Here is a 24,701-nt window from a genome sequence, read left to right on the forward strand (position 1 = left end):
TATTTTATTTAAATAAATTTAAAGGTATTATCTTAATAAAAACGTATTATTTACATCAAATTCTAGATTAATATAAAAAGCAATTTTTGAAACTATTTCTTTTTATATGCAGTTGTTATGATTAAATCATTTTACTAAGTTACCTTTGCTCAATTAAAAGTTAATTGGAAATTTCAGGGAGGAAAACATAATGACTTCATTAAATCTTTCTTCTTATTAGTTAAAGTTTGAAAAAAGGGAATTTTTTTTTTAGTCACGACATTGTGATCTGGCCACAAAATAATTAAGACGCATCAAAGTTTATTATCGAGAATTGTTTTTGGTAGATTTAGTTTACTTAATCAAGATATCTTCAATAAAAATTATGATCTAAAATAGATTTTTCTTCTTTTTTGTATTCCCTTTACGCTTTATAATAGTAAGACAAATCAATAGTTTCTTAGAAAGTGGCTCAAGTCGAATGAAATTGCTTCCGGAAAAATAATGAAATTATTGAAAAACTATATATAATTCAATTTAAATAAATCACATTGAATAAGCAAAACAATATTAATAAATTTTATTCATTTGAAACTAATTGAAACTTTGAAAGGTCATCGTTACATAAAAGCAAGAACATAAATTCATCTTTTCAATCTACGAGTACAAATTAAGATAACAATTATCTTAATTTCATCATGAATTATTCATTATGAATCCATTCATCATTTCTAGACGTTATTAAATACATTATAATGAGATCCTATCTATAAATTTAGAAAAATAAATGAAAATTACATATTATTCTTTCAATTGTTCCACTCGAGCTTAAGTTTTCGTTAGATTTAAATGTTACATCATTAAATTTTGTGAATAAAAATATGTTTTAATAATTTAAATGTAACAATAGCCTATATTTTTAACTTATTAACAGATATTTGCTTTTATTTTATTATAAAATATTATATATATAAATATATACACTATTCTTATATTTGTTTGTAATTTCTATAATTATTCAAAATATTTTAATACGAACAATTTAATATTAAATATACTTTTACATAAATGCATTTGTAGTTTATATATAAACATATAATAAATATAGTTAGCATTTTAATTATAATACATTATTTCTGTACTTTAGCACAAATATATATAATTTTCCATACATTTTACTCTATATTAGAGAAATATTTTAAAGATAAATATGGCTTATAGATGAACGTCTAAAAAACATAAGCAATGACACATTTTTAGTATAAAAAATTCAATTATAAAGCAATATTTAATAAGGTACTGATACAATATAAAAGTTATAAAAATTTTTGTTAATTTTTATAGCAATAGAATATTGTTATACGCAATTTGTATTTGATTATTGAATAAATTTAAAACGTAATTGTTTAGTTAACTTGTTTTTATCAAATAAATTGCCTATTTGTTAAAAATTTTACGAGGTAAACTCATTAGGAATTCACAATCGATTATCACTAGGTAACATCAATTAAAGTAAAATAAATTTGAAAAAATAAAATATAATTTACGTTACAAAGTTAACGTTTGATAATAGAATCAGCGGAGAAAAATCGTTTTATTTTAAAACTTAACAATTATTATTTAGAAAATTTTTTGGGGGGCGGAACACCAAATAATGCTCCTTTAGTAAAAAATTCATCGATGTCCATGTCGAATGATTTATCAATTATTCTTGTGGATCCGGCACCTGTCACAATTTCTTTCATTCTGCTTACCAGTTCCACAAAAACGGAATCCTAATAATATAAATGATACTACGTTAATGCCAATAAAAATGTCTATTTGAGTTTTATAATAATCATAATAATAATAAAACATAAGTAATTTAATTTAAACGAAGAAATGTTTTATTTGTAAAATTAGCATTTCTTAAAATAAAAAGATGGGTTTTATTATGGTAAGATGAAGCTCACCCGTTCTTCAATGGGTATCTTTTTAGTTTTCCACCAGAATTCACCGACACCGATTATACAAGCGAATGCAACACCGAGCCCTAATAATATAAAAATTCCTCCAACATTTAGAATATTAAGTTCCGCAGCTGCAGGCGAAACACTTTCATCCCCACAACCATCTTGAATTTTTCCCAGCCACTTCTCTTCCAGATTAGTTAAAACACCTCTTTCTTGCAGTAACAATATTTCTTTTGAAAAATGTGTATTATAAGGCGAACCTATAAATATATTTTTAAAATTCTTGTGAGTTCTGTAGAAAATTATATTTATTTTACGAAGTACTTCATATAAGGTTTAAAATTTTTATTCACTTTTTTATAAGATACGAAAATGAAAATTTTTGATAAAGTTGAATACCCTGAGGAAAAGCGATGCCATAACTCTTTTCTACAAATTTTTCACCAATCTGGGTTAACTCGCAATTTTGTTTCCTAGCATAACGTAAAGATGTTGTTTCCATAATAAAAGCGTAGTTTCCTTTTGCTACTCGATCCACTCCTTTCTGTGTTGATTTCGAATATGCGTGAGGTTTATTCTCTTCCATATTTCTAAACATTCTTCTATATACATCATGATCGGTATTCTGAGAAAAAATGTTATAAAAACTTCTCATCTCGTCTTTTCAAAGATAAAAATATTGATTCATTACAATACGCTCACGTTAAAAAAATTCCATGTTGATCCTCCCTCTAAACATCCATAAGATATGGCTGTTTGAGATGCTAAATCACTGGCACTTTCTATAGGAGATTTCATTCTTTTCGCTGTAAGAAAAGCTGCTAAGTTCGCAGTATATGTAGAAATCATGATTAAAGTAAAAAACCACCAAATAGCAGCAAGACTTCGTGTTGAGATAGCTCTAAATTTAAATTAAATCATAAAAATTCTTTAAGAATGTGAATGAATATAAATTAAATAAATTGGATATAATGTAAATTTGATAATGTTATAAGGATAAACGAAGATAAATTATTTAAATAATTTAATTCATTTAAATATTACACCTACGTGTTAACGAAACTAATGTTAGTTGTATACATAATTTAATTAAACTAAAAGCAAATGAAATATTTATTTTTATTAATTACCTTGGTGCAAATTCTGAACCTTGTTGCATTAAGGAACCAATGCCAAACCACAAAGAATTTGGATGATTAAACTGATTAACTAATTCTCTGGGATGTGGTTCACACGGATGGGGATTTGACCATTCGTGTGGTGTAATTCTAGCCAAAATATACATCCAGATTGTTACACCTAAATAAGCCGTGGCCATTGTAATCCACACTTCCGTTGAAAACGGATACATGAAAGAGAATAAATTAGGCGCAGTTATATCGGGTTTCTTGAAAAGTATTCCAATTCCCAGTTGCATATACGGCTTAGAAAAGTTTACAACTTGCTGTCTCTCTGTGGTTATTGTAAGATCAGCGATAGCGATATCCGCTTTCTAGTATCAAAATTAAATTAATTAATATTTTAAGATAAATATTTTCAGTTATTAAAAAATAGCATCATGTCGTTAAAAATATATTACTCTATTTATTAGTTCTCCAATCATCCCATCCCATTGGCCGCTACCTGGTCGTTTTTCTTTACCATGTCTACCGTGTTTAACAGGAATAACGATGTAATTAAATTTTAGTTCTTTTTTAATTTCGTTTAGAAGATCGATACAATAGCCTTCAAATTTTTCATTTCCTGTTAATGTCTCGTCATCTCTTTCTATAACGTAAGGTTTTTCCTGTAAAAAAAATTTTAAAAAAATAGGATATTCATAACTCGTATTATCTATCATTCAATGAACGTCGATAAAAGTTAAGAATATATTAATTTATGATGTTTACATTAAGCTGTATTGTAGAGAATTTTCTTTATTTGCATATTAAGATGAATAAGTTGATTATCAATATTTTTAAATTACTACTTTATGTTTAAATTCTAAAATCAATTCATTTCATTAACTAAAGTATTTATTAACATATTTACTTAGCATATATTATTTTATTTAAACTTATATACAGATTAAGAATATATTTTAGTGCTTTTAATAAATTTTAAAGTTAATTTTAAACTTCAGAAAATTTAAAGAATGGCTGAATGCCGATTAAATTTGAGATAAATACATGTTAAATATTTTATGCCATAAAAGTTAATCTCATAAAAGAGATTACTGTCGATACCATTTCTCATTTTAATATTAGTAATTAATGATCTAACTGCATAATCTTTTATTTTCAATAAATCCTTTACAAAAAGTTACGATAAGTTAGTAAGAATGAATTGTGTTAGAGCCAGATAGAGCCAGAGTCTTTTGTTATAAATTATAAACATATTATTTGTACACAAAATAAACACAATTAATATGTTTTAAATGCTTCCTGTCAACCTTCAGCGTATGAAATTAACTCTCGCTATGTTATTAATTGTAATTTATCTCAATCAATCCCTTCTTTGAAATGTTCAGGCGCTTGCATTGTTTTTAATTGTATAAAATTATTTTAAATGAGAATAATTTATTTAAGATGTTATTAATATTATTAAGTAATATATAAAGCATAAAAATCTGACTGCGAATTAATAAATTTTAATTTAAAGATACATTTGATTTCAGCTTGCATTTAATAACTATATTTTCTTACAGAACAATGAGTAATTATTAATTTTTTGTTATATTGTCACTCTGAAAATTTTCCCTTTTAAACTCTCTAATGTCAAAATTTCATAACAAATGGCGATAAAATGATTTCTATATATGACATTTACTGACAGATAACAGAACATCACTGGTATCATATGAAAGCTTTGATATATTTTAACTTTGATTTTTAAAATATTTTAGAAGAATGTTGCAGTTCAATTCAAAATTATCTTATATAAAAATAAACATTCTTCTTTCTAGAAATAAGATTTTAATGTCTTTAAAAAACCATTAAACATATCTTGTTACAAAAAATATAGAATAATTACTGTAAATTACTCTGTTATAATGTAACGTTTAAAGTTTAAATGGTAAAATTTATGTTATTATAAATCATTAATAAAATTGCTAAAAGGCTTAATCATAGGCATATAATTAATTCTTAAAATAAATTATATACTGAAAACTTTATTATATTGATTTTTGTTTTATTTTTATTTTTAAATTAATTGTGGTTTTATTATTTTATTATTATCTTTATTATCTAATGCAATTTAAATTCATGTTTCGAACATGTAAAAATTTAAGATTTTTTTTTCATAAGATTTGAAAACCTTACCTCTCTTAATCCTTTCTTTCATGCCAATTAAATGGAATTAATTTAGTATCAATACATTCTTAATAGGAATCACTTTATAATGTTTATAAAATAAAGTAAATTGCTAAATATTACAAGAAATATATTTTTAATTCCTATTAATTTGAATGGATTTTTTCATAAGACATTTGTTTTTGAAATAAAATATTATTGTTTTTTCATCGACACGCTTCAATAAAAAGCAAACGATAGGAAATATTACAAAACAATTTTCAGGTGTAGATTTTTTCGAAGAAACAACTGAATCGATAGCAACCTTAGTCACGGGGTCAAGACGATCAGTTTGAGTAAAGTTCTTGTAAGCTGACTCTAGAAAATTGGATATTTTATCATGTGAAAAATTTGATAAAGCTATCAATATTAGAACATGTGTAATACATTTTTTTTAAACTCGCGTAACTTCTAACAGTTGATTAAATTGAGTGAAAATGAGCAATGTACTAACACTGCTACATCCAAAATATAATTACTGATGTATACATACATTTTAATTTTAATTATTTAGTAGAACTTTCTGTTTTGTTAGTAAATAGAATAATTTATGACACGTAATTGTTTATTCGAGAAAAAACTGTCAGAACATTTAACGAAGAAAAATACTTTTGAATAATGAATAAGTTTCGTAAAATTAAAATATTTTTATATGTATCGTCGCATAAAATAAAATGACCTCTTTTCTACAGTGAAAGAAGAATCAAAATGAAGAGAAATTGTTCTTTTCCTGTTGTTTACATAACGTATTTTAATATGATTCGTTTCGCGTAGCAGAAAATAAAACTTTTATCTCGTAACATGAATGAAACAACACTCCATTTTAGCAAATATGCGGTGATATGAGTTATAACTTTTTTCCGAATACATCAAATTTTTACATGATAAATCATAACATTTGTAAACCTATATATCATACAAGACATTACAGAATGATATATTTGCTCAGAATTTGCTAGACATATAAACTTTTTAAAGTAAAATTTAGTTTAACGGCATGATTTTCTTTACTTTAACAAACATCTAGTATAAAAGATCAAAATTGATTTTTCAGCAATATAAATCTAACGCTGAAACAATTTTCGCTTTACTGTAAATCATGTATTCCGATAAAATTGAGTCACTGGACGTGCAGAAATATAAGACGTATAGGAATTTAAATTTAAAATAAATTAAATATCTTAATACTGTATTTATAATTTATATTAAGTTAGTAAAGGAAAAATTTAAATTAATGTTTAACGATTGTAAAACTAAACCGAACATTTGTTACATTTAACTGAATCATTAGTGAAAATGGACGTGTGTAATGACATAAATTGGAATTTAAGAATATTTTAAACTTACTATAATTGTAGTGACCCTTAAAGTTTTGTTTGCTAATACTTCAGCCACTTCTGCGAAAACTTCTGTATAATCATCAATCAACAGAATCTCTGATCCTGTCCAGTTTCCTATCTGCAGTAAACAGATATACGTAATTAATTCTCTTCATTAATTTATTTTTATAACTTTCATTGTATTTGCGAAACAAATCATAAATAATTACATTATTTGAATGATGTATAGCAGATTTCTCATTCACAAATTTCTCTAACGCACTGTTTATTATCAATGTAATTGTCGATATCTAATTTTCTCAATATACTTAATGTTTAATTTTAATTTTTATTAGTAAATATATTAATAAAATTATAAAATAATTAGTATTATTTTGTATTTCTTTTAATACTTACACTTCTAAGTCCTTCTTTTTTGATTTGAACAACATCTAAAGTGATATTTGTCCGCTTTCCTTTATTGTTAAATGTTATATCGCCGCTGATTCCATGAAAACTGTTCTAAATTTTAAAAGTATCTATTAATCAAAATAAACGAGACTATATTTAATTAATAACTAACATACCCATTTTAAGTAATCAGTTGTTTGGTTACCGTAATACCACGTTGTGGGATATTCACACGAGAAATATGCAGTTGAAAATGGCTGATTAAGAAAATTATCGTTCATAATTTTGGCAAACATCATCACCGCATCATAAATTAGTATTGTTTCTGTATTCTGCAGAAAGAAGGGACATATTATCATCATTTTTCTATTAAACAAAGAGAATTTTAGATTATCAAGCGAAGGTTCATTATACTTTTCTCTTCCAAGGCCATCTATTTCCAGCTTCATCTCTAATAGCTTCAATCTTTATCTCAAGATGTTCAGGATCAACTAGTCTAAATCCTGTTATATTAGTTACACCATTATATACTTCGGTAAAATCCAATTGAAACATATCCTAAACCATGAACATAAATTACAAGTCAAATCTTATTTTCTGTCAAGAGTAATCTTAACAATAAAAATTCTACAATAAACTATATGATTTTCTTACTAGGGATGTCACCAGATAATTATGATATTCGGTTAAGAGATGAAATTCGTTTGCCTAAAAATGAACTTAAATAATAATATATTACATATTTTAATGATATTTAAATTAATTATAAAAATTTTTAAATTATAAAACCTTACACTTTAATACATAATATTTTATGTTATAACTATTATTATTTTATTTCGTTTAAAGTTAAATCTTTTAACACCATAAAAGAAGTTTATAAAAACCTATTGCTGCTGTAGGTAGACAATGGTTCAACGAACTTACATTTTTCAAAACTTCTACTATATCCTGTGTTGGAACATCTAAAATGATATTTGTGTCACCATATTTTTCGATTTCTTTCAATAGCTTTCTATAAGATTTCCCAGGGGTGTGTTTGAAGACTGTGATTTTAGTTCCTACTTCAAATGCTTTAAAGACTTCGTGAAGACGAATAAGCCCTAAGAAATTTGTAAAATGGAAAAATTATAAATGATTGATCAATGAAAACATTTTGAATTTTAATATATATATACTTCTATTCAAAACATTTTATTATAATAATAATATTTTTGAATATTTTTACTTAAATAAAATTTTAAAAATTAGAATTTATTATGTAAAATATATTAGAATTTTAAGATTTAAATTAATCATATAATTAAAAAAATAGTTTATTAATAAGCTAATAAAACTTTATTTCCGAAAAAATAATTTTATTTTACATTTTTATATGACATTCTAACTATTTTATCACTTATGAAAAATGATAAACTGTATTCTATATTTATATATATTTATAGAAATGTGTTTCCTAAAGTAAGTTTTTCTGGTATTTTCCAACATAAATTTTCAAAAATTCACCATTTTCTTCTTCGTAAAGGATTGTGAATGTTTTCCAGTTCCATCTCTCTACCAGCTTCCTGTATGCTGTAGCTACAACCGTATAATCTGGGTGGAAATTGAGAGAGTGAAGCCAGTTTTTATTTGTGTAATCCCATCCGGTTTGAAGATGAGGAATATTATATGTATCGAATGTGTGTTTCACTAGACTACCAAGGGAAAGCGATGTTGGAGTTAGGACAGCTGCCACTCCTTCTTCTAGCAGTTCGCATACTGGAAAAAAAATAAACCAAAATATCCGTATATCATTCCAAATGGAATAAAATGTTTCTCTTTAAAAACTTATAAAATAGAAAATTTTACTATTATTTGAAGTATATAATAGAATAAATTTCATATAGAACTAACGTTTTAAAAATTACCAAAATTACGATTGTAATTAGTATATTTCTATTAAAAGTGTTAATACTTTTAATTTGTAGTACATTTTTAGTTTATATTATATTTAATTTAGCACATTTTTATGTGTAATGTAGATGTTAAATAATATACAATATTTACTGTGTATTTTTTAACTTTATCAGTAATAATAATCATGCTTTGAATACATAAATTACTCATAATTCATATTAAATAGTCCAGAGAAACTAAAACAACAAATTTATGTTGCAGCGGGTCTAAATTATCGTTAATAATTGTCACATCAATTAATTTGATCTTCTGTTACGTGTTTTAATAACATGTTTTGAATATTTGAATACTTTTCACGAATGAAACTACGCAAGAATATTAACACTATCAGTAACGATACTTTCTGTACACAACAAGCAAAAATTATGCTGTAAAAACTGTTTTTATTTTTTATATTATGCCTGTCAAGATATTTAAATTCAGAGTTGGATAATGTACGTATATTTTTTTTCCTTCGTTTTTTTAGTAACGGTAGTAATCTATTTAAGCTGTGATTTAAAAATAACTTTACCATATGGTATTACAGAACAGTATTTGAATATATGCATTTTTTTTCAATAACTATAAGAAGAAAATGTCCTAGTCTCTAGTTTGTGTTTTTTGGATAAGTTCCAATCGATAAAAACATAATTTCGAATTTTCTGCTTTTATTATTTCGTTAAAAAAATATTTGTATTCATAAAAATATCCCTAATAAATGAATTGTTTTCTTATAAAAATATAAAAATTAAACAAATAAATTTTTACTTTAATTAAATATAATATATAATTATTTTAAGTATAATTAACACTTATAATTTATTTATTAAGGTAATTCGTATGAAGTACGCGTTGTAACTTTCCATGAATAATGAATATTACTTATGAATAAATCTTAAAATAACTCGAATTTTGGTGGTTTTTCGAAGTCCATAAATAACAACCACCCACATTACTTCATTACTTCTGTAAACTTTTTAAGATATACCTAGAAATCATTAAAAATTTATTATTTTTTACCATTCAAAGACCGCTTTACGATGTCGTGCGTATGAAATTTTCACTTTTTTGATTGATAAATTATTTTTAATATTAGGAAACATTGATTTTTATTTTCATTTTATAACTTGTAAATTAACCGTCATACAATCTAATACACGGTATTAATAATATTTAACACCTATATAATATTAACGAACCCAATATGTTATTTTATTGTACTAAACCTAGGCTTACGATAAGTACTTCTATTCGTAAAAAATAAGATCTACTTATGTTATATAACATAAATTGTCAAAAATATATATATATCTATTTTGTTATACTTTTTCTTCGAGCATCTAAAATATCTTCAGGAGTAACTTTTTTCACTGAGGCTGACAGTCTTGTGTGAAGAAGTATGCTATTGTTGGCATTGACGCGATCAACAGCATGTCGGAATGTCATTTCTTTATCATCATTTGACATTTCAAATACTGCACCTGTCGAAACAAAATCTTGTTATTTTTGAATCATACAGTTTTGCATTACATTATTATTCGTCATCACATTATTCAACATTTTATCATGTTCTAGTTTTATATAACTCCATGTCGTGTATGAAAAATTATTCTGTTTCTAGAATTTTTATATAAATTTCCCCGTCTTAAATATTTACAGAAGAAAACTTTTCATAACTATTTTTAAAGAAATTTTTGTAAATTTCATTCACATCGGTTATTTTTAAAGATATTTGAAAGATAACTGGAAGCTGGTGTACTTATTTTTATGAGATGTGGCCAAATTATTAATAGCTTAAAACCCGATACGCAGTGTTTTACATTTTTTATAAGTTAATATGATATAGTATGGATTGAATTTTACTCAGAAATATCTATCATCATATAAAATAATTACTTTTTTTAGGTTTTAGCTATTTAATTAATTTGTATGCTTTGTATCTCATTATTTTATTTCGTGTAATTAATGACAGAATTTCCATAAATAAATATAAAGTTTGGTTATTTTTTCTAACACGAACTATTTTTTATTTATATTTTTGCTGTGTTTATTTAAAGTAAAAGAAACTGAAGCGTACATCAGTTATTCAACCCATTTTTCCATTCGATACTGCATTATCCCATTATCCTTATCATCTTATTCTTTATCCATTGCATTCATCTTTCTTATCAGAAGAGGAACGTAAAAAGTCTTTGTTTACTACATCTACATCTTACACTATCCTTATGTTGTTTATGTTAGAAATCCACTGATCATATTTCATCCTATTTTCTTATTCAAATATTTTGATTTTCATAATTTAATTCTTTATTTTATATAATACATAAAGCACACCATAAATACACCAACGTAGCTTCAGTTCGGTTATAGCAATTAAAATATCCGTTTAATTCATTTACCAATAAAGCTAATAAATATTTCTTATTTTCATTAATATTCTTTCAATGATAAATAATTGTGTATGTCACAAACGAGCAAACTATAAAATATATTGTCAAATAATTTTGACATTTATTTTCTTTGAAATTTCCCAAGAAATACTCATTTTATTATCTTTTACTTGGTAAATGTCAATATTTATTTTGTAATGGATTGTGCAAATTTGAGAAAAATCAAAACATGTTTCTTTAAAAACATTTAAAAACTACTCTTACAATCTTAATTAGATGAAGTAGTTTTTCTGTTTTTTTAAAGCTTTTTAAGAATTTCAATTCCCTGTTATAAACTTTAAATTATAAATTAATTAAAAAGTAATTTTAATATTTTTTAAAATTTAATTTTAATTAACATGTTTATGATGTGTAAAAATTTTACTACATATTTCACATTTTACACTTGATAAATTTATCAAAATGTCGCTAAAAAGTTAAAACTTTATACAAAAACATTTATAAATATTCCTTTAATTTTTGTCATTAATAGTAATAAAAAAAATCTGTTATTAAAATTCTCATTTCTTCTTAGTAGATTTAAATTTCTTCAAATTAAAATACAAAATTTAATAGTAAAATAATATATAGCGCTTTAAATTTCTATTTTTTATGAGAATTCTATTTATTACATAAAAGTTTTTATTTAATTTTCATATTTATATTTGATATTTAGCTTATTAAAATAATATCGTAAATTATTATCATTTTTATACAATAAAAACTAAGTTTTTAAATAGAAATTTATTTAAAAGTAAAACCTTTTATCACAACTTTTAGAATTTTCAACGAATTCTTTTTTCCCCTCCGTTTTTTGTAATAAAAACTTTCAAAACGAGCGTTTTATGGTCGAAAAAGTAAGTCAAAAAACATTGTTAAAGTACTCACTAAAGATTAAATTTACGGTTAATTTATTCTATAGATTTTTTATCTTTAAAGGTCATTTTAAAACATTTTAAAACTATTTAAAATCTTTTTTTTTTAACTTTTGCGTCAATAACTTTTATTGGTAATTTAATTAAAGTTTAAACAATCAATTATGTAAAAACCTTTATAAGATTTTTAAGTATACATTAATGCATTTATATACTTTATATTTAAATGTTTTAAAATGATATCGATCTAATTACTCACTGAATATTTAAGAACTTAAAACTTCACTCAACACTACTGTAATAATCTATATTTAATGTATCGTTAATTATGTAAACAGTTAATTTTGTAGATTGAAGAGATTCTATTTATATTGGCAGAGAAACTTTTTTTTTATTCATAGAAATCTAAGCTTCGTTTATTTATTGAAATAAAACATATGCTATTATTAATAGAACGATTATAATTGCTTGCTAACAACTTATAATTAAACAGCACACTAAGTACAAGAGGGAAGTATATAAAACACGTGTATTTTTAAATATTTATGTTTTATTTAAAATAAAAAATTGAAGATGAAATAAAGCAGTTATTAAGTGCTGATTAATATCATAATGTTTATTTTAACGAAACAATACTAAAATATATTAGATTTATTTTATCACTTACCTATTTTTATCACTTCCGGAAGTGAAGCCGTGACGTTAATAAAAAATGAATTGAGTAAAAAAATATTAAGAAAATTCTTTACGAAAAAATGGTCATGTTTCATTTTGTTCGGAAGGTGTTTAGCATATTTACGCGATTGCTTGCGTACACTAATTAAAGAAAGTTCACAACACCAGGTGAACAGATTTTAAATTTGGTGACTTGCTTGACGTTAATAGAAGCGCCCTCTAAGGACAATATCTATTTTAGGATCAAAATTTGGCCACCGATATTTAGATAAATTTTACTGTTATATTTGCTTTTTTCTAAATCTTTGTAAATACATTAAAGTGTACAGTATCTTGACGTTTAAGCGTTAGAAAAGTTGCGAGAAATTTGTACGTAAGTTTTTATAATATATATTAACACGTCTTTTGTTTTCTTGTATTGCTAGTATTATATGTAGAAACCTTATCCCAGTTTTATGTATTAACATGTTTGTACATTAGTGCAGAATATAGACGTCCTTCAGATAACTTTCAGAAAAGATTGTAATCGCGTAAATTTGCGTATTAGTTTGCAACTTTAGTTAAAATTAGTTAATAAAATTTTAGTCAATATTCAAATTTTTTAATATCTTATGTATAACATTTAAAGAGTTTACAAAAGTACTTTACTAGATTTTAAATATTAAAAAGTTTTTCTTTCACCGTACAAAATTTTATCAAACGAAAATATAAATATTTTAAAAGATATATAAATATTAATAAAGAAAATTTAAGAAGTCGATGTTGTAGTTTTTGCCGAAGTTGTGCCGAAAAGAGAACTTCTAGTCACACTATCGTCCATTGCATATAATGAAGTTCTATCTATAACTCTTGTAGATCCGCCGCACATTATGATATCTTTGATCTTCAGAAAGAATTCAATACATAAACATCTCTGTAAATTATAAAAAATAATCAAATATTAATGTAACTTTTATAAATATCAAAAATATTAATTCTTCTAAAAATGCTATGAGGATTATTTATACATGTAGAAGGTGAATGAACTTTTTATGACATGATTATAACATCGAGTTATTTTTATCGCAGAAAATCTTTTAGAAAACTTTCATTTTATGAATCTTTTCTATAAAATTTCAAGTAAAATATAACCTTAAAGTATTTTTATAACAGAAAATATAATAAATAATAAGGAAAGTTATGGTATTTATTAAGAATTCAATTATTTATGTCGTGTTTCTTGACCATGTTCCTTTTTATTTTTATTTAACTTTTTAAAATGATATTATTATCTGTAATAAATAGTATTTATCTAAACTACTTGATGTATTATTTTAATAGTAGGTAGGAGTTCTTTATTTTCAAAGAAAATTAAATAAAAATAAGCATATAGTACATATACAGTACGTTACTTCAAATAATTCATTTTTTAATGTTTATATCAAGTTATAGAAATCATATATTATCCTAAATTTAAAAAAAATTATATATAAATAGGAGAAGACTGTATTTTTTAAAAATGGTTGATAAATAAAATATGATAAATGTTTAAATAGTGACGTAAATAAAACGTGAATGATTATTATTTTAAAATATGTAAAATCAGACTTTTTTATTTCGTTATTTCGTTACACTTGTATAATGAGTTTAACTTTCCAAAAGATTTTTTTCTGTTTTACTTTTAATGTTTGTTTTTAATTTAAATTTATGATTATTTCTTCATTATAAAATTATCTGAATTTTTTCATTTCAACTAAAAACAAACATTAAGAAATGTAATTAATAATATTCATTTGTGATTAAAGTTATAATAATTATTTTAAATTTAAACTTCATTTTAGTTACAGTTTTAGTTATATATTCGAGAAAAATTAAATTTCTAAATACTAATATAATAATACGCTAAATATAAAAGAAAAGACTTATATTTTATGTAATGATTTTTTAAAAAGATCTTAAATGGAAACTGATATAAAAATCACTTTTCAGAAAATCATAACGTTAATTATTGATTTAATAATATTATGTTTTATTATTTTTAGAATGTATTTTGTCATTTTACTGTTTTCTATTTCACAATGCATCATATTTTTATACTTTTTTATATGTAAGATTGCAATTTTTTAAAATTTAATACAGAAACATCTTCTGTTCAAATGCATTAAAAAATACTCCCCAAATTTTAAATTTCTTTTTTATGCTTTATTTTCTAATAAAAAATAATTGCTATTTAATTAAAATCAGCATAAACCTCACTTAAAGGATATTGATTTTTCAAATATCATTAAATAATTTTAAGTGTTATTTTTGTAAAAAATCTTTTAATCAGAGATTTTTTTCCTTTTGATTTTGCTTTTATGTCTTTATTTTTAATAGCAAAAATAAACTCTAAACCTTTTTATTTACTACTTATTTGAATTACTTTAATAATTTATGTATTCGTAAAATTGTATATTCCATTTTCTTTGCTAATTTTTATATGTATATATATATATATTTTTAAAATTGTTATTCTTGATCACTTTGATAATACTAAAATATGATCGACATCACTAATTTATCACTTTATTAATGTACTGTACTGCATCTGATAAATAATTATCACGCTGTAAAACAAAAAATAAACAAACATTTTAAATCAAACTAGAAAATGATAAAACTGTTAAGAAGGATATTATTGGTTTTACTGGCAAAAGAATTAAAGTAGTTAATTAAACAAGAGAAAATAACTAATTTAAATATATTCTTACTCTTTCTTCGTAAGGAATGCTTTTTGTTTTCCAGAAGAATTCCACAATCATCACAATTACAGAAAATCCTAAACCTATTCCTAAGACTACAAATACTCCTCCCAAATTTGTTATGGTTAGTCTGTTATTGTTAATAGAGGTTTTCTCTTCTGGACACTTATTCTTTGTCTTCCACCATTTATCCTCTATTTGGGCTAATGTCCCATTTTCTTGCAGATTTAGTATGCATTCAGAGAATAACGGCACGTAAGGAGATCCTATAAGAAAATTAACGATTTCTTTTAACTTCCAATGGATAATATGATACATAAAAATTAAATTAATCTGAGTCTGTTTAAATTTATCATTAAAATAGTATGCTTATACCATTATGTATTTTAAATGTTATATTATGTTTTGTTCTTAATATATTATAAATGTAAAATATAAATTTTATGTATAATAATAATTTTTCGTGTTATCCTAAAAATTGTAAATTTGCGTTTATTATATAGATGTATAACGAACATAATTATTACTATAATTTCAGTAACGATTAACTTATTTTATAAAAAATAATAAATTATACAGTTTTTATCTTTTTACTCGCTTTATTTTTACTATTTTTATTAAATTTCTACATGGGCTATTAATTAAAAAGAAGTGAGATTCAACGTGAAATTTTCAAATCGGTTGTGCGTATCACAATATAGCTCAAACAATCTCTGTTTTGATATAATGTACTGTACAATATATTGAGTCATTAGTGAAACTCCTCGGAAATTATTTCTAAGGAAAAGTAAAACTGTTATACATACTTAAATGTGTTATAATGTAAGAGAACCCGTTAACTTTGCAAGCATAGCTATATCATATTTCCATTGTCAGCAACTACTGACCTTCGACTTCCATGTTAATTTTAATGACTGTACTAAATATCTCACCTCGATTGGCGGATAAGATGACTAATGATACATTTAAAAACAAATGATAGAATATATAAAAAAACGAAATATTTAAAACCAAAAACTGAATTTTAAAATAAATTCATAAGTAAGGTAAATATCATATCGATTTCGTAACTTTATTATTGACACGTCTGAAATTATTAATAAACCTATAATCATAAACTGTGTATAGCATGCATTGAAAACTGTTTTCCGTTATCGGCAACTACTGACAATGGAATCAGATTGTTTATTAAAATGATTCCAGTAGGCACCTTACCCCGATTGTCGGGGTAATATGCCTAATTTGTACACAGATAAGAAGGAAATTCATTATTAAAAAACGGAACTTAATCTTTGTTGTTCTGTGCCAATATGTACTTTCGAAAGACCTATCCAGAATTTGGTAATTGCGTCCAAAGCACACAAATAAATAAACTGCACTGCCATTTCCATCAAAACAAAAAAGTGTGGCATCTTTCCCGATTTGCAATAATTTATAACGTATATAAACCAAGAATATTATAAACATATAAGCTTTCAAATTTAAAGATTAATAGTTTTTATGCACAACTGTTATAAAATAAGTAGTTTTGTCTGTAGCTGCAATACACCATTTGAACTATAATTTAAGTCTGCCTGAATTTTAAAATAAAATCATTTTACAATAGAACAAATTCCACTTATTAGTTTAAATTATAATGATAAAGGGTGTATCATTATATTACAAATCAAATAATAAATATAGAACTATCATTGTAATAGTAATTTTCAAATGAGGGAAATTGGCTTGTTGAATATTATTATATAATTGATATGCATGAATTTAAACAATAGATGAAGTTTTGTATTGATTCTGGTTAAAAATGGTATAACAAAAATTGTATTACATACGAAACTGTCTAAATTTATAATTTAAAACACGGAAAAGATAAAATCACTAGCAATACAAATAAACCAATAGAAAATTAATTATTAATTTTCAATTATTTTAATAAATTATCAATAGAATTAATTTCGTATAAGACTCGATAAAATAAACAAAATTAATCGACTTTCAGGAAATTATTATTTTTTAAGTCATTATTATGGAAGATTTTAAAAATTTAATATATTTAACCACATTTAAATAATTGCTATGTAATATCAAGTAATTCTATATCATGGTCATTACGTTAATTTATAAAAATAATATTAAAACGTAATATGATACATACCTGGTGGCATAGCAATACCATAATTAATATCGACTAATTTATCTCCGATTTGAGTCAGTTCACATTTTCTTTCAGTTTCGTATAAAATTGACATAGTTTCCATGAGAAATGCATAATTTCCTTTTAAAACTCTTGCTACACCCATTTCACTAGAGTTGGTAAACACTGAAGTACCGGATTCTTCCATAAATCTTGACATTTTTCTGTATATCTCATGGTCTGATTTCTATGTAGAGATGTTAAATTTATTTTTTATTTACAAAAAATGAATTTACGATTAAGCGTATAAATACGGTAGATAGAAACATATTTAAATTAAACAGACCATTAAAGAAATCAATTATCAAATGTATGGCTATATTATACGATACATGTTATTTAATACTATATTATAAAAATATTTTATTTTAAAATTAATTTGATTTCGTTTCTTAGCATACAGCATAAATTCAATAACAAATTTCTATAATATAATAATCCACTTATATCTTGCAATTGGTTACTAAAATTTAGTTTTATTCGCGCATTGCTTTGTGTAGTTTATAGTTTATTTCATCTAGCGAGATCGACATTGTTTATTTATCGTTCATTTAAAGTATATCGATTGATATTTTTCTCTCCTGATTTTATCGTAATACTCTTCAATTCACTTAGTTTGCACTTTAAAACATAACTTAATTTGAATTAAACAACTATATCCTCTAATTAAAGGAAACTTAAATTAGGTGAATATGCATAACTCCATTACAAAAGTTCTAATTAAACCCAGAAAAGTTTAACAGTGCATAAAATAGAGCCATGGGCTATCTTTGGAGGGAGGTTAGTTCTCTATACGTTACGAAGTTTGTCTAAGTATTTATCCAAATATTGAGTTAATTATAATGGATATTTTTAACTTCCTCTGCAACCATTATGATCAAATAAGATTACAAACTTGCTCAAATTTTTACCTTATATTTTAATGAATTGTTGTCAAAAATCTTCTCAACTTTATATACTTTCATAGTTTAAACATTTAAATAACAATTGCCATACTGTTTATTAAAATATATTTCAAGTTTAATAATAATAATTTTTTAAAAATAAAATTTTAATTTATTTTTATATTAGTGTTATTAACTATTAGTTTATTAACGTAGGTAGAAAAATAGATATTATTTGTTAAAATTTATCAAATTTGTAAATTTTTAATTTTTTGAATATTTTAACAAAGTCTTTCACAAAAAATCTGAAATATTGAAATAAATTTATATTATAAACAATTCATAAAAACAATTATGTAAAAAAATATTTATCTATGAGATATGTTAAAATTATAAATAAAATGTCTTTTTTCACAAAATTTTAGATATAATTAAACTTCATACAATTATTTTTTTAAAAATACGTTCGTTCAGCAGTTGATTTGAAGACAATATCAATTGGTTTGATAATTATAAGCTGAATCTCATTGAATTCTTTAATCACTGCGCAAAATAAACCTTTACCATATTCGAAATATTAATTTGTAACTGTAATCTATCAAAAAACTCGGATAAATATTTTATATCATGGATATAAAACTGTAGACATCACAGAAAACTCATCTTGTGTCAAGTTTTTTGTTCATTTTCAAGATCTGTACACTTCAATGATAAGAGAAATTAAATCAAATTATCTTCCAGATGACTAGTCTTAACATCAATTTGAAAAAGTGCTAATTTAAAAACAACTCGTTTTCAATTATTCGGTATCATTATCACAAATGTCATTACGTAGCAAGAATTTACATAAATTACATAAAAAATATTTTTTTAAAATTAGAAAAAAATATTTTTTATTTCTAATTTTAAAATAATTTTTTGTAATTTATGTAAATCCATTGCCATTAAGCAGTATTCCTGATAAAGAAACCTTTTAAAAAAAAGGATAACAATATTAAAAATTGATTAATGAAAATTAAATCATCACGCGTAGTCAAATTAACAGAATTATTGTTAAAAATAATGTCCAAACAAAAATGGACAAAAATATTCCAATTGATCTCATAATTTACAGAGATATTACTTAAAGTAGCGATTATCGGACCGGTACCGGTTCACGAAAAGTTTAGTTCCTAGCATCTCATAGTTATTATTATTTCTTGATAACTGTCATGTTACAGTATGTATGTTCAGTACAGTATCCACATACAAGAGAACGTATGCGGGTACCTCGATTCTCAAGTTTGATAATACAGTAATATGATAAAAATCGAATGCATGTTCCTAATAAGTCGGAGAAAATATCTTAGGTTACCATTTCAATTAGCTTGAGAAGCACTGACTTTGGTATAGGATATCTTAAAACACTTTGGTCCGTCTTCTAATTTTATCCTTTTTATGATAATGCAATCAAATAAAAAATGAAAATAATTTTAGATTCTGTTGAAAAAATTTTTCTCATGTGTTATACTAGAACAAAAAAAATCTTTATTTTATTATTGCTGTACTTTTGCCATGAAAACATTTTTTGGTCTGTATGGAGTGACGTTTAAATTTTATATTTGAAGTTCTGGTCGTTTACTGAACCGAATCGGGGTAGTTTTGTTTTACATTATTTTCCCCATTTCACAGGTTATGGCATGTAATATAAAAATATATTTATGGAATTTAACATAACGTATTTTCCTTATTTCCTGCACATATTTGAACGGAATTTTTCTACCCAAGTGACGGTCGGAAACGATGGTTGGGATTTGCACACGGCGCGAATAAAGATTGGAACATTCAAATAAAGAATAAAAAAGAGAGAGAGAGAGAGTGACACGCTGACAGCCGAGCCTGTAGACATTGCACACTACTTGAGCTCATCTTGTATTCTTATCCTACATTATTAAGCCGGCTTTTTTTCTGTGTGATTCAGCTAAACAATGTTAAAAGAAGCTGTATAGTTTAGCACCCAAGAAGTGTATAGCACCCAAGAAGTGTAGTTTTCGTCTAAATTACAATCGTGGAGAAGCGAATTCCCAAATAAAGTGTTATAGTAGACAATAAAATTATTTTCTGGCAGCCATGCTACAAAAACATAGAATGCACTCAACTATTCCAGTTAGAATAGCATGCTGCAAAATATATATATATATATATATTTTTTATATTTTATTATATATATATATATATATATATATATATATATATATAATGCAATAAGAGTTGTCTGTCCAACTTATGCACTAAATGAACAAAAGATAAATGACGAATTTAGTTCAGATGTGTACTGCGTTTTTAACAGCTAATATCCTGTAGAAAAAGTTATAAGTGCCAAAATTTAAACAGTTCCTGGAAAAGTGGTGCAATTGTTCTGTACCAGATGAGTCTACATTACAAAGAAATTACGTATAATACTGCTATGAACAGGTGGGCATTCTCATTTAACAGAATATAATTCTTAACAATTAAAAAATATAAATCAAAATAATAATTCGCTATTGGCCTATTGCTTTTTAAGATAATGTCAGACATCAAAAATGATCTGTCTAATTTCAGATATTTAATAAACAGTCCACGAAAGCACGGACAAATGGGGACTTACATGTCAAACCGAGTGGTGAAATTGTCTACTTTTACAGCGTGTAAACCACATTCAAACGCATGCGGTGTGCTGGAGAAGACAAATCATGCAACTACAGGCCTAGGAGTGCTATTTCCCCTTTGAAAAAGTGAGAAAAGTGAGTTGAAATACAGAAAAAGTGAATAAAAAGTGAGTGCAATAGTGACAAAACAAAGTGAAAACACAGAAGGAAAACTCAGCAAAACAGCAGTAAAAATTGTTATTTCTTTTTATTCTGTTATGGTTAAACACATTTTAAAAATTTCTGTATATACTGTAATATAGTAGCCACTCGTTATATCGCGTTTTTTTGGTCCCCTAAATTTTAAAAGCATTTGAGTCAATTAATTTTAAATTACCAATTACCACTGAATTTCTATTTGCAACGAAATACGAGAAAGAGCTAAATATGCAGAACAGGTGGATAGATCGATTGTCATTTGTTTCCTTTTGATATAAAAGTTGTTTATTTATTAGTTTTAAGTACAGTCTCCTCATTTACAAGTTTCTGTGAATTCGAAATTTCATACATTTATGTGAATTAACGGTATTGCGTCAATTCACATAAAGGTGTGAAATTTCGAATTCACCGCATAACGTGTAAGGAAAAGATCTCTCTAATTCTGAACGAAAACTTCTAAAATTTTTATACAGTAGTAACTTCATTTTGCTTTTTAGAGAATTTTTACTCTGTAATTTTATAAGTTTTGATGTTCTATTATATATTCAATATTCATTTTTTTTAAATTTTCAATTACAGCATTTATAATTTTTATTGAAAAATATAAACTACACGAATTTCTAATAAGCGATTTATATAGTACTGTATAATAAAATCGCAATTGATGTTTTGTTTTTATATCGACAGTATTTGTCTTTCAATGTCATTGTTAAAGAAACAATGCTAAATGGGCGTTCATGGTTTCGATGTTTACGTAAACGTCAATTAATTCGATATAACCTACGAATAAAATTCAGGATTGAAAAACTAAGCTTATTTTATATCAGAAACACTTGCTGATGAAAGAACAGAGATTCCATAGCATGTATAATCTGTTTAGTAAAAGCCCAGAATTTTTATTACTCGGTTATATCGCGTTTTTTTTTTTCTGTTTCCCGATAACCAGTGGCTTCTGTATTTCCAGTAAACCATGAATACTTGAAATGTCTTTGGCTTCTGTAAATAATCAGTCATGAAAGATGATGTTCTTTTATTAAGATTATTCTGCATGTTATCAACTTCCTTCTATTTCGCTTCCTCTTGCTTTTGAACACTTAACACTAATAAGCATCACACGTGCTGCTTGTACTTCATTCATGTTCTTGCTGTTAATAGCCTTCTCCAGTTTTTTTGTTTGCTGCTTCTAACAAAACTTAGACTGTCGCATGTATTTCATTTTCTTCTACATTTTTCTGGTTTAAACTCAGTTGCCGTTCCATAATCTTCATGTTACGAACAGCTTTCTTTTGTTGTTCTTCAAAACATTTCTGTGCTCTTTTTTCCGTTTCTCTTATTCTTTTAACTTCTTTTCATTTTCCAATCATTCTTGATAATTTCTATGCACCGAGGAAGCTAATTTCAGTCGTCCTTTGCAATAGGTACAAGGTGTGGGCTTTGGTCATACATGTTTAGTCCCTCCTTAACAATCAAAAGTGAATTAAGCATTCTTTCCAACACTGATGCTCTATCAGGAGAAAGTGCCCGGCATAAAATTGATCCTCTCATTCATGGGAACGGGATTTTCGATGCTGATTTCACTAATTTGGCTATTCTCGGATATTTATCATTATCAGAAACTGTTTATTTTTTAATGCTTCGAGATGTGTAAATATTGATTTCCAAATAAAATAATAAATCTGAAATAAATATACTCCAAATAATATAAGTAAAATAATATTTTATTAATGATTTCATAAATAACAAAAAACTTTTTCCTGCAGATGAATAAAAACCAACATCGTTGCAAAGTTGTTAACCTTTGGGAAGCGTGTGAAAATCTTTCTCACAAGCAATTACGTGTTGTACTTTTTACAACACTTCGAATATTTTAATTTATTTGGTAAATTTTATATGTAAATATGAATTTACATTTTCGTTTACTTTTTTAGTCTCTCAATTAATGCACAATTATAATCGGCATAAGAGAAGATTAAAAAATGGATATTTCACAAGCAAAGTAATCACACATTTTATGAAAATAACACTTACTATATGGAATAATTATACTTGTAGTCAATTTAAACATACATTTATGGGAAGATGTAGATGTGATTTAACGTTAACAATATGCTATGAAATCATTAAAGTAATTTTATTAAACTCAAGTTTATGAAATTATTTAAAGATAAATCAAGTAAAAAAATATTTTTGTAAACGACAACTCCATAACCCGATTGTTAATTAAAACCAAATAATCTGCCAAATTATTGGGCTATAACCAGGATAACTAAATGGTCAGAAACGAAATCTTTTTTAGTGGTAGGAGGTTACGCTACTATCTCGTGTTAATTTTAATAATTATATATTTTGAATTTAAAAGCGGCAGCAGTGTTGTCAGCTTGAGAGATTAATCCCTCTGCGTAATGTGCTTTCCCCTGCAAAAGGACTTTAGTGATTTTCTTAGAAAACAGCCAAAACTGCAGGGATGCTTAGAATACTTATTTTTAAACTCTGTAGAAGGAAATGCAATTCGGATAAGGTAGATTTTGGCGAATAATGAAAATATGGCATGAGTACATAACTTTACTCAACACTGGCTTCTGAATTTGTAATGAGAGGGATTTTTTAAGTGCATAAAAGATTTTTTTAAATACGTTAAATAAATTTTTGTTTTCTATAACCTAACGACACTGAGCGGGCAGTTGCAATTTTGAGTCTGCTCAGGGCCGCGTATTTTCTTCTAAAAAATTCTATTCTGATAGTCCGATAATTCGGCAATTCGTTTGGCTTTAAAATTATTTTTGGTTTGCCCCACATCTTAATTAAGCACGTGAAAATGACCAAAAAAGTGAGAAATGTGAGAAAATGACCTGAAAAGTGAGAAAAGTGAGGATACTTCAGAAAAGTGAGTACAAGTGAGAAAAGTGAGCGACTCCGAGGCCTGCAACTATTACATGTTTTGTAAATACTTTTTTGCGTAAGATAAATAATCAATAATTTCTTAAAATTTCATTTTATTAATCATAGTTTTATAAGAAAATTTATTTATTTGTAATGTATTTACTTTTAGATATATTATGGACAATTGGCATAAAGGAAAAGAAACTATTAATTTTAGTAATGCCGCTCCTTATATGTATACTAAAAGCTAAAGATGTTCTCTGGGTTCTTTGTCCAAACATGATGCCTGGC

At 25.1% G+C, this 24,701-nt stretch overlaps 2 protein-coding genes across 3 annotated transcripts in view; both read right to left on the bottom strand.

Moving 5' to 3' along the window:
- Positions 1-1,302: 1,302 nt before the first annotated feature.
- Positions 1,303-13,308, bottom strand: LOC136974847 (glutamate receptor ionotropic, kainate 2-like). 2 transcript variants are annotated; one of them, XM_067269826.1, is made up of 15 exons: positions 12,900-13,308; positions 10,254-10,409; positions 8,500-8,751; positions 7,921-8,096; positions 7,648-7,701; positions 7,408-7,551; positions 7,170-7,325; positions 7,000-7,104; positions 6,611-6,721; positions 3,511-3,717; positions 3,062-3,423; positions 2,634-2,832; positions 2,331-2,556; positions 1,932-2,191; positions 1,303-1,754 (listed from the first exon to the last, which is right to left on the bottom strand). In XM_067269826.1, exons 1-15 carry the CDS (start codon positions 13,000-13,002, stop codon positions 1,596-1,598), a joined length of 2,670 nt encoding a protein of 889 aa, XP_067125927.1. In that variant the 5' UTR covers positions 13,003-13,308; the 3' UTR covers positions 1,303-1,595. The 2 variants fall into 2 exon arrangements, with proteins under 2 accessions (XP_067125927.1, XP_067125928.1); XM_067269827.1 differs by lacking the exon at positions 1,303-1,754 and having other exon boundaries at positions 2,064-2,191; positions 2,285-2,556.
- Positions 13,309-13,486: 178 nt separating this feature from the next.
- LOC136974848 (glutamate receptor ionotropic, kainate 2-like) overlaps positions 13,487-24,701 on the bottom strand; it is a 61,175-nt gene continuing 49,960 nt past the window's right edge. The window contains exons 13-15 of the mRNA XM_067269828.1: positions 17,780-18,005; positions 15,637-15,893; positions 13,487-13,820 (exon numbers count right to left, since the gene is read on the bottom strand). Of these exons, the coding sequence (XP_067125929.1) occupies positions 13,656-13,820; positions 15,637-15,893; positions 17,780-18,005 (648 nt within the window). The 3' untranslated portion in view covers positions 13,487-13,655. The remainder of the gene's footprint in view (positions 13,821-15,636; positions 15,894-17,779; positions 18,006-24,701) is intronic.

This window comes from Centruroides vittatus, unplaced genomic scaffold, assembly GCF_030686945.1.
Source record: "Centruroides vittatus isolate TY-2023 unplaced genomic scaffold, ASM3068694v2 contig_357, whole genome shotgun sequence".
NCBI lineage: Eukaryota > Metazoa > Arthropoda > Arachnida > Scorpiones > Buthidae > Centruroides > Centruroides vittatus.

Bases quoted from the DNA above. Each gene is read 5' to 3' on its own strand.
- LOC136974847 (XM_067269826.1), bottom strand. From the start codon at position 13,002: ATGAAACATGACCATTTTTTCGTAAAGAATTTTCTTAATATTTTTTTA. The intron at 7,326-7,407 runs GTATAATGAACC...TTCTTTCTGCAG, and splicing joins GATGGCCTTGGAAGAGAAAA to AATACAGAAACAATACTAAT. The intron at 3,424-3,510 runs GTAATATATTTT...TTTTGATACTAG, and splicing joins TTGGAGAACTAATAAATAGA to AAAGCGGATATCGCTATCGC.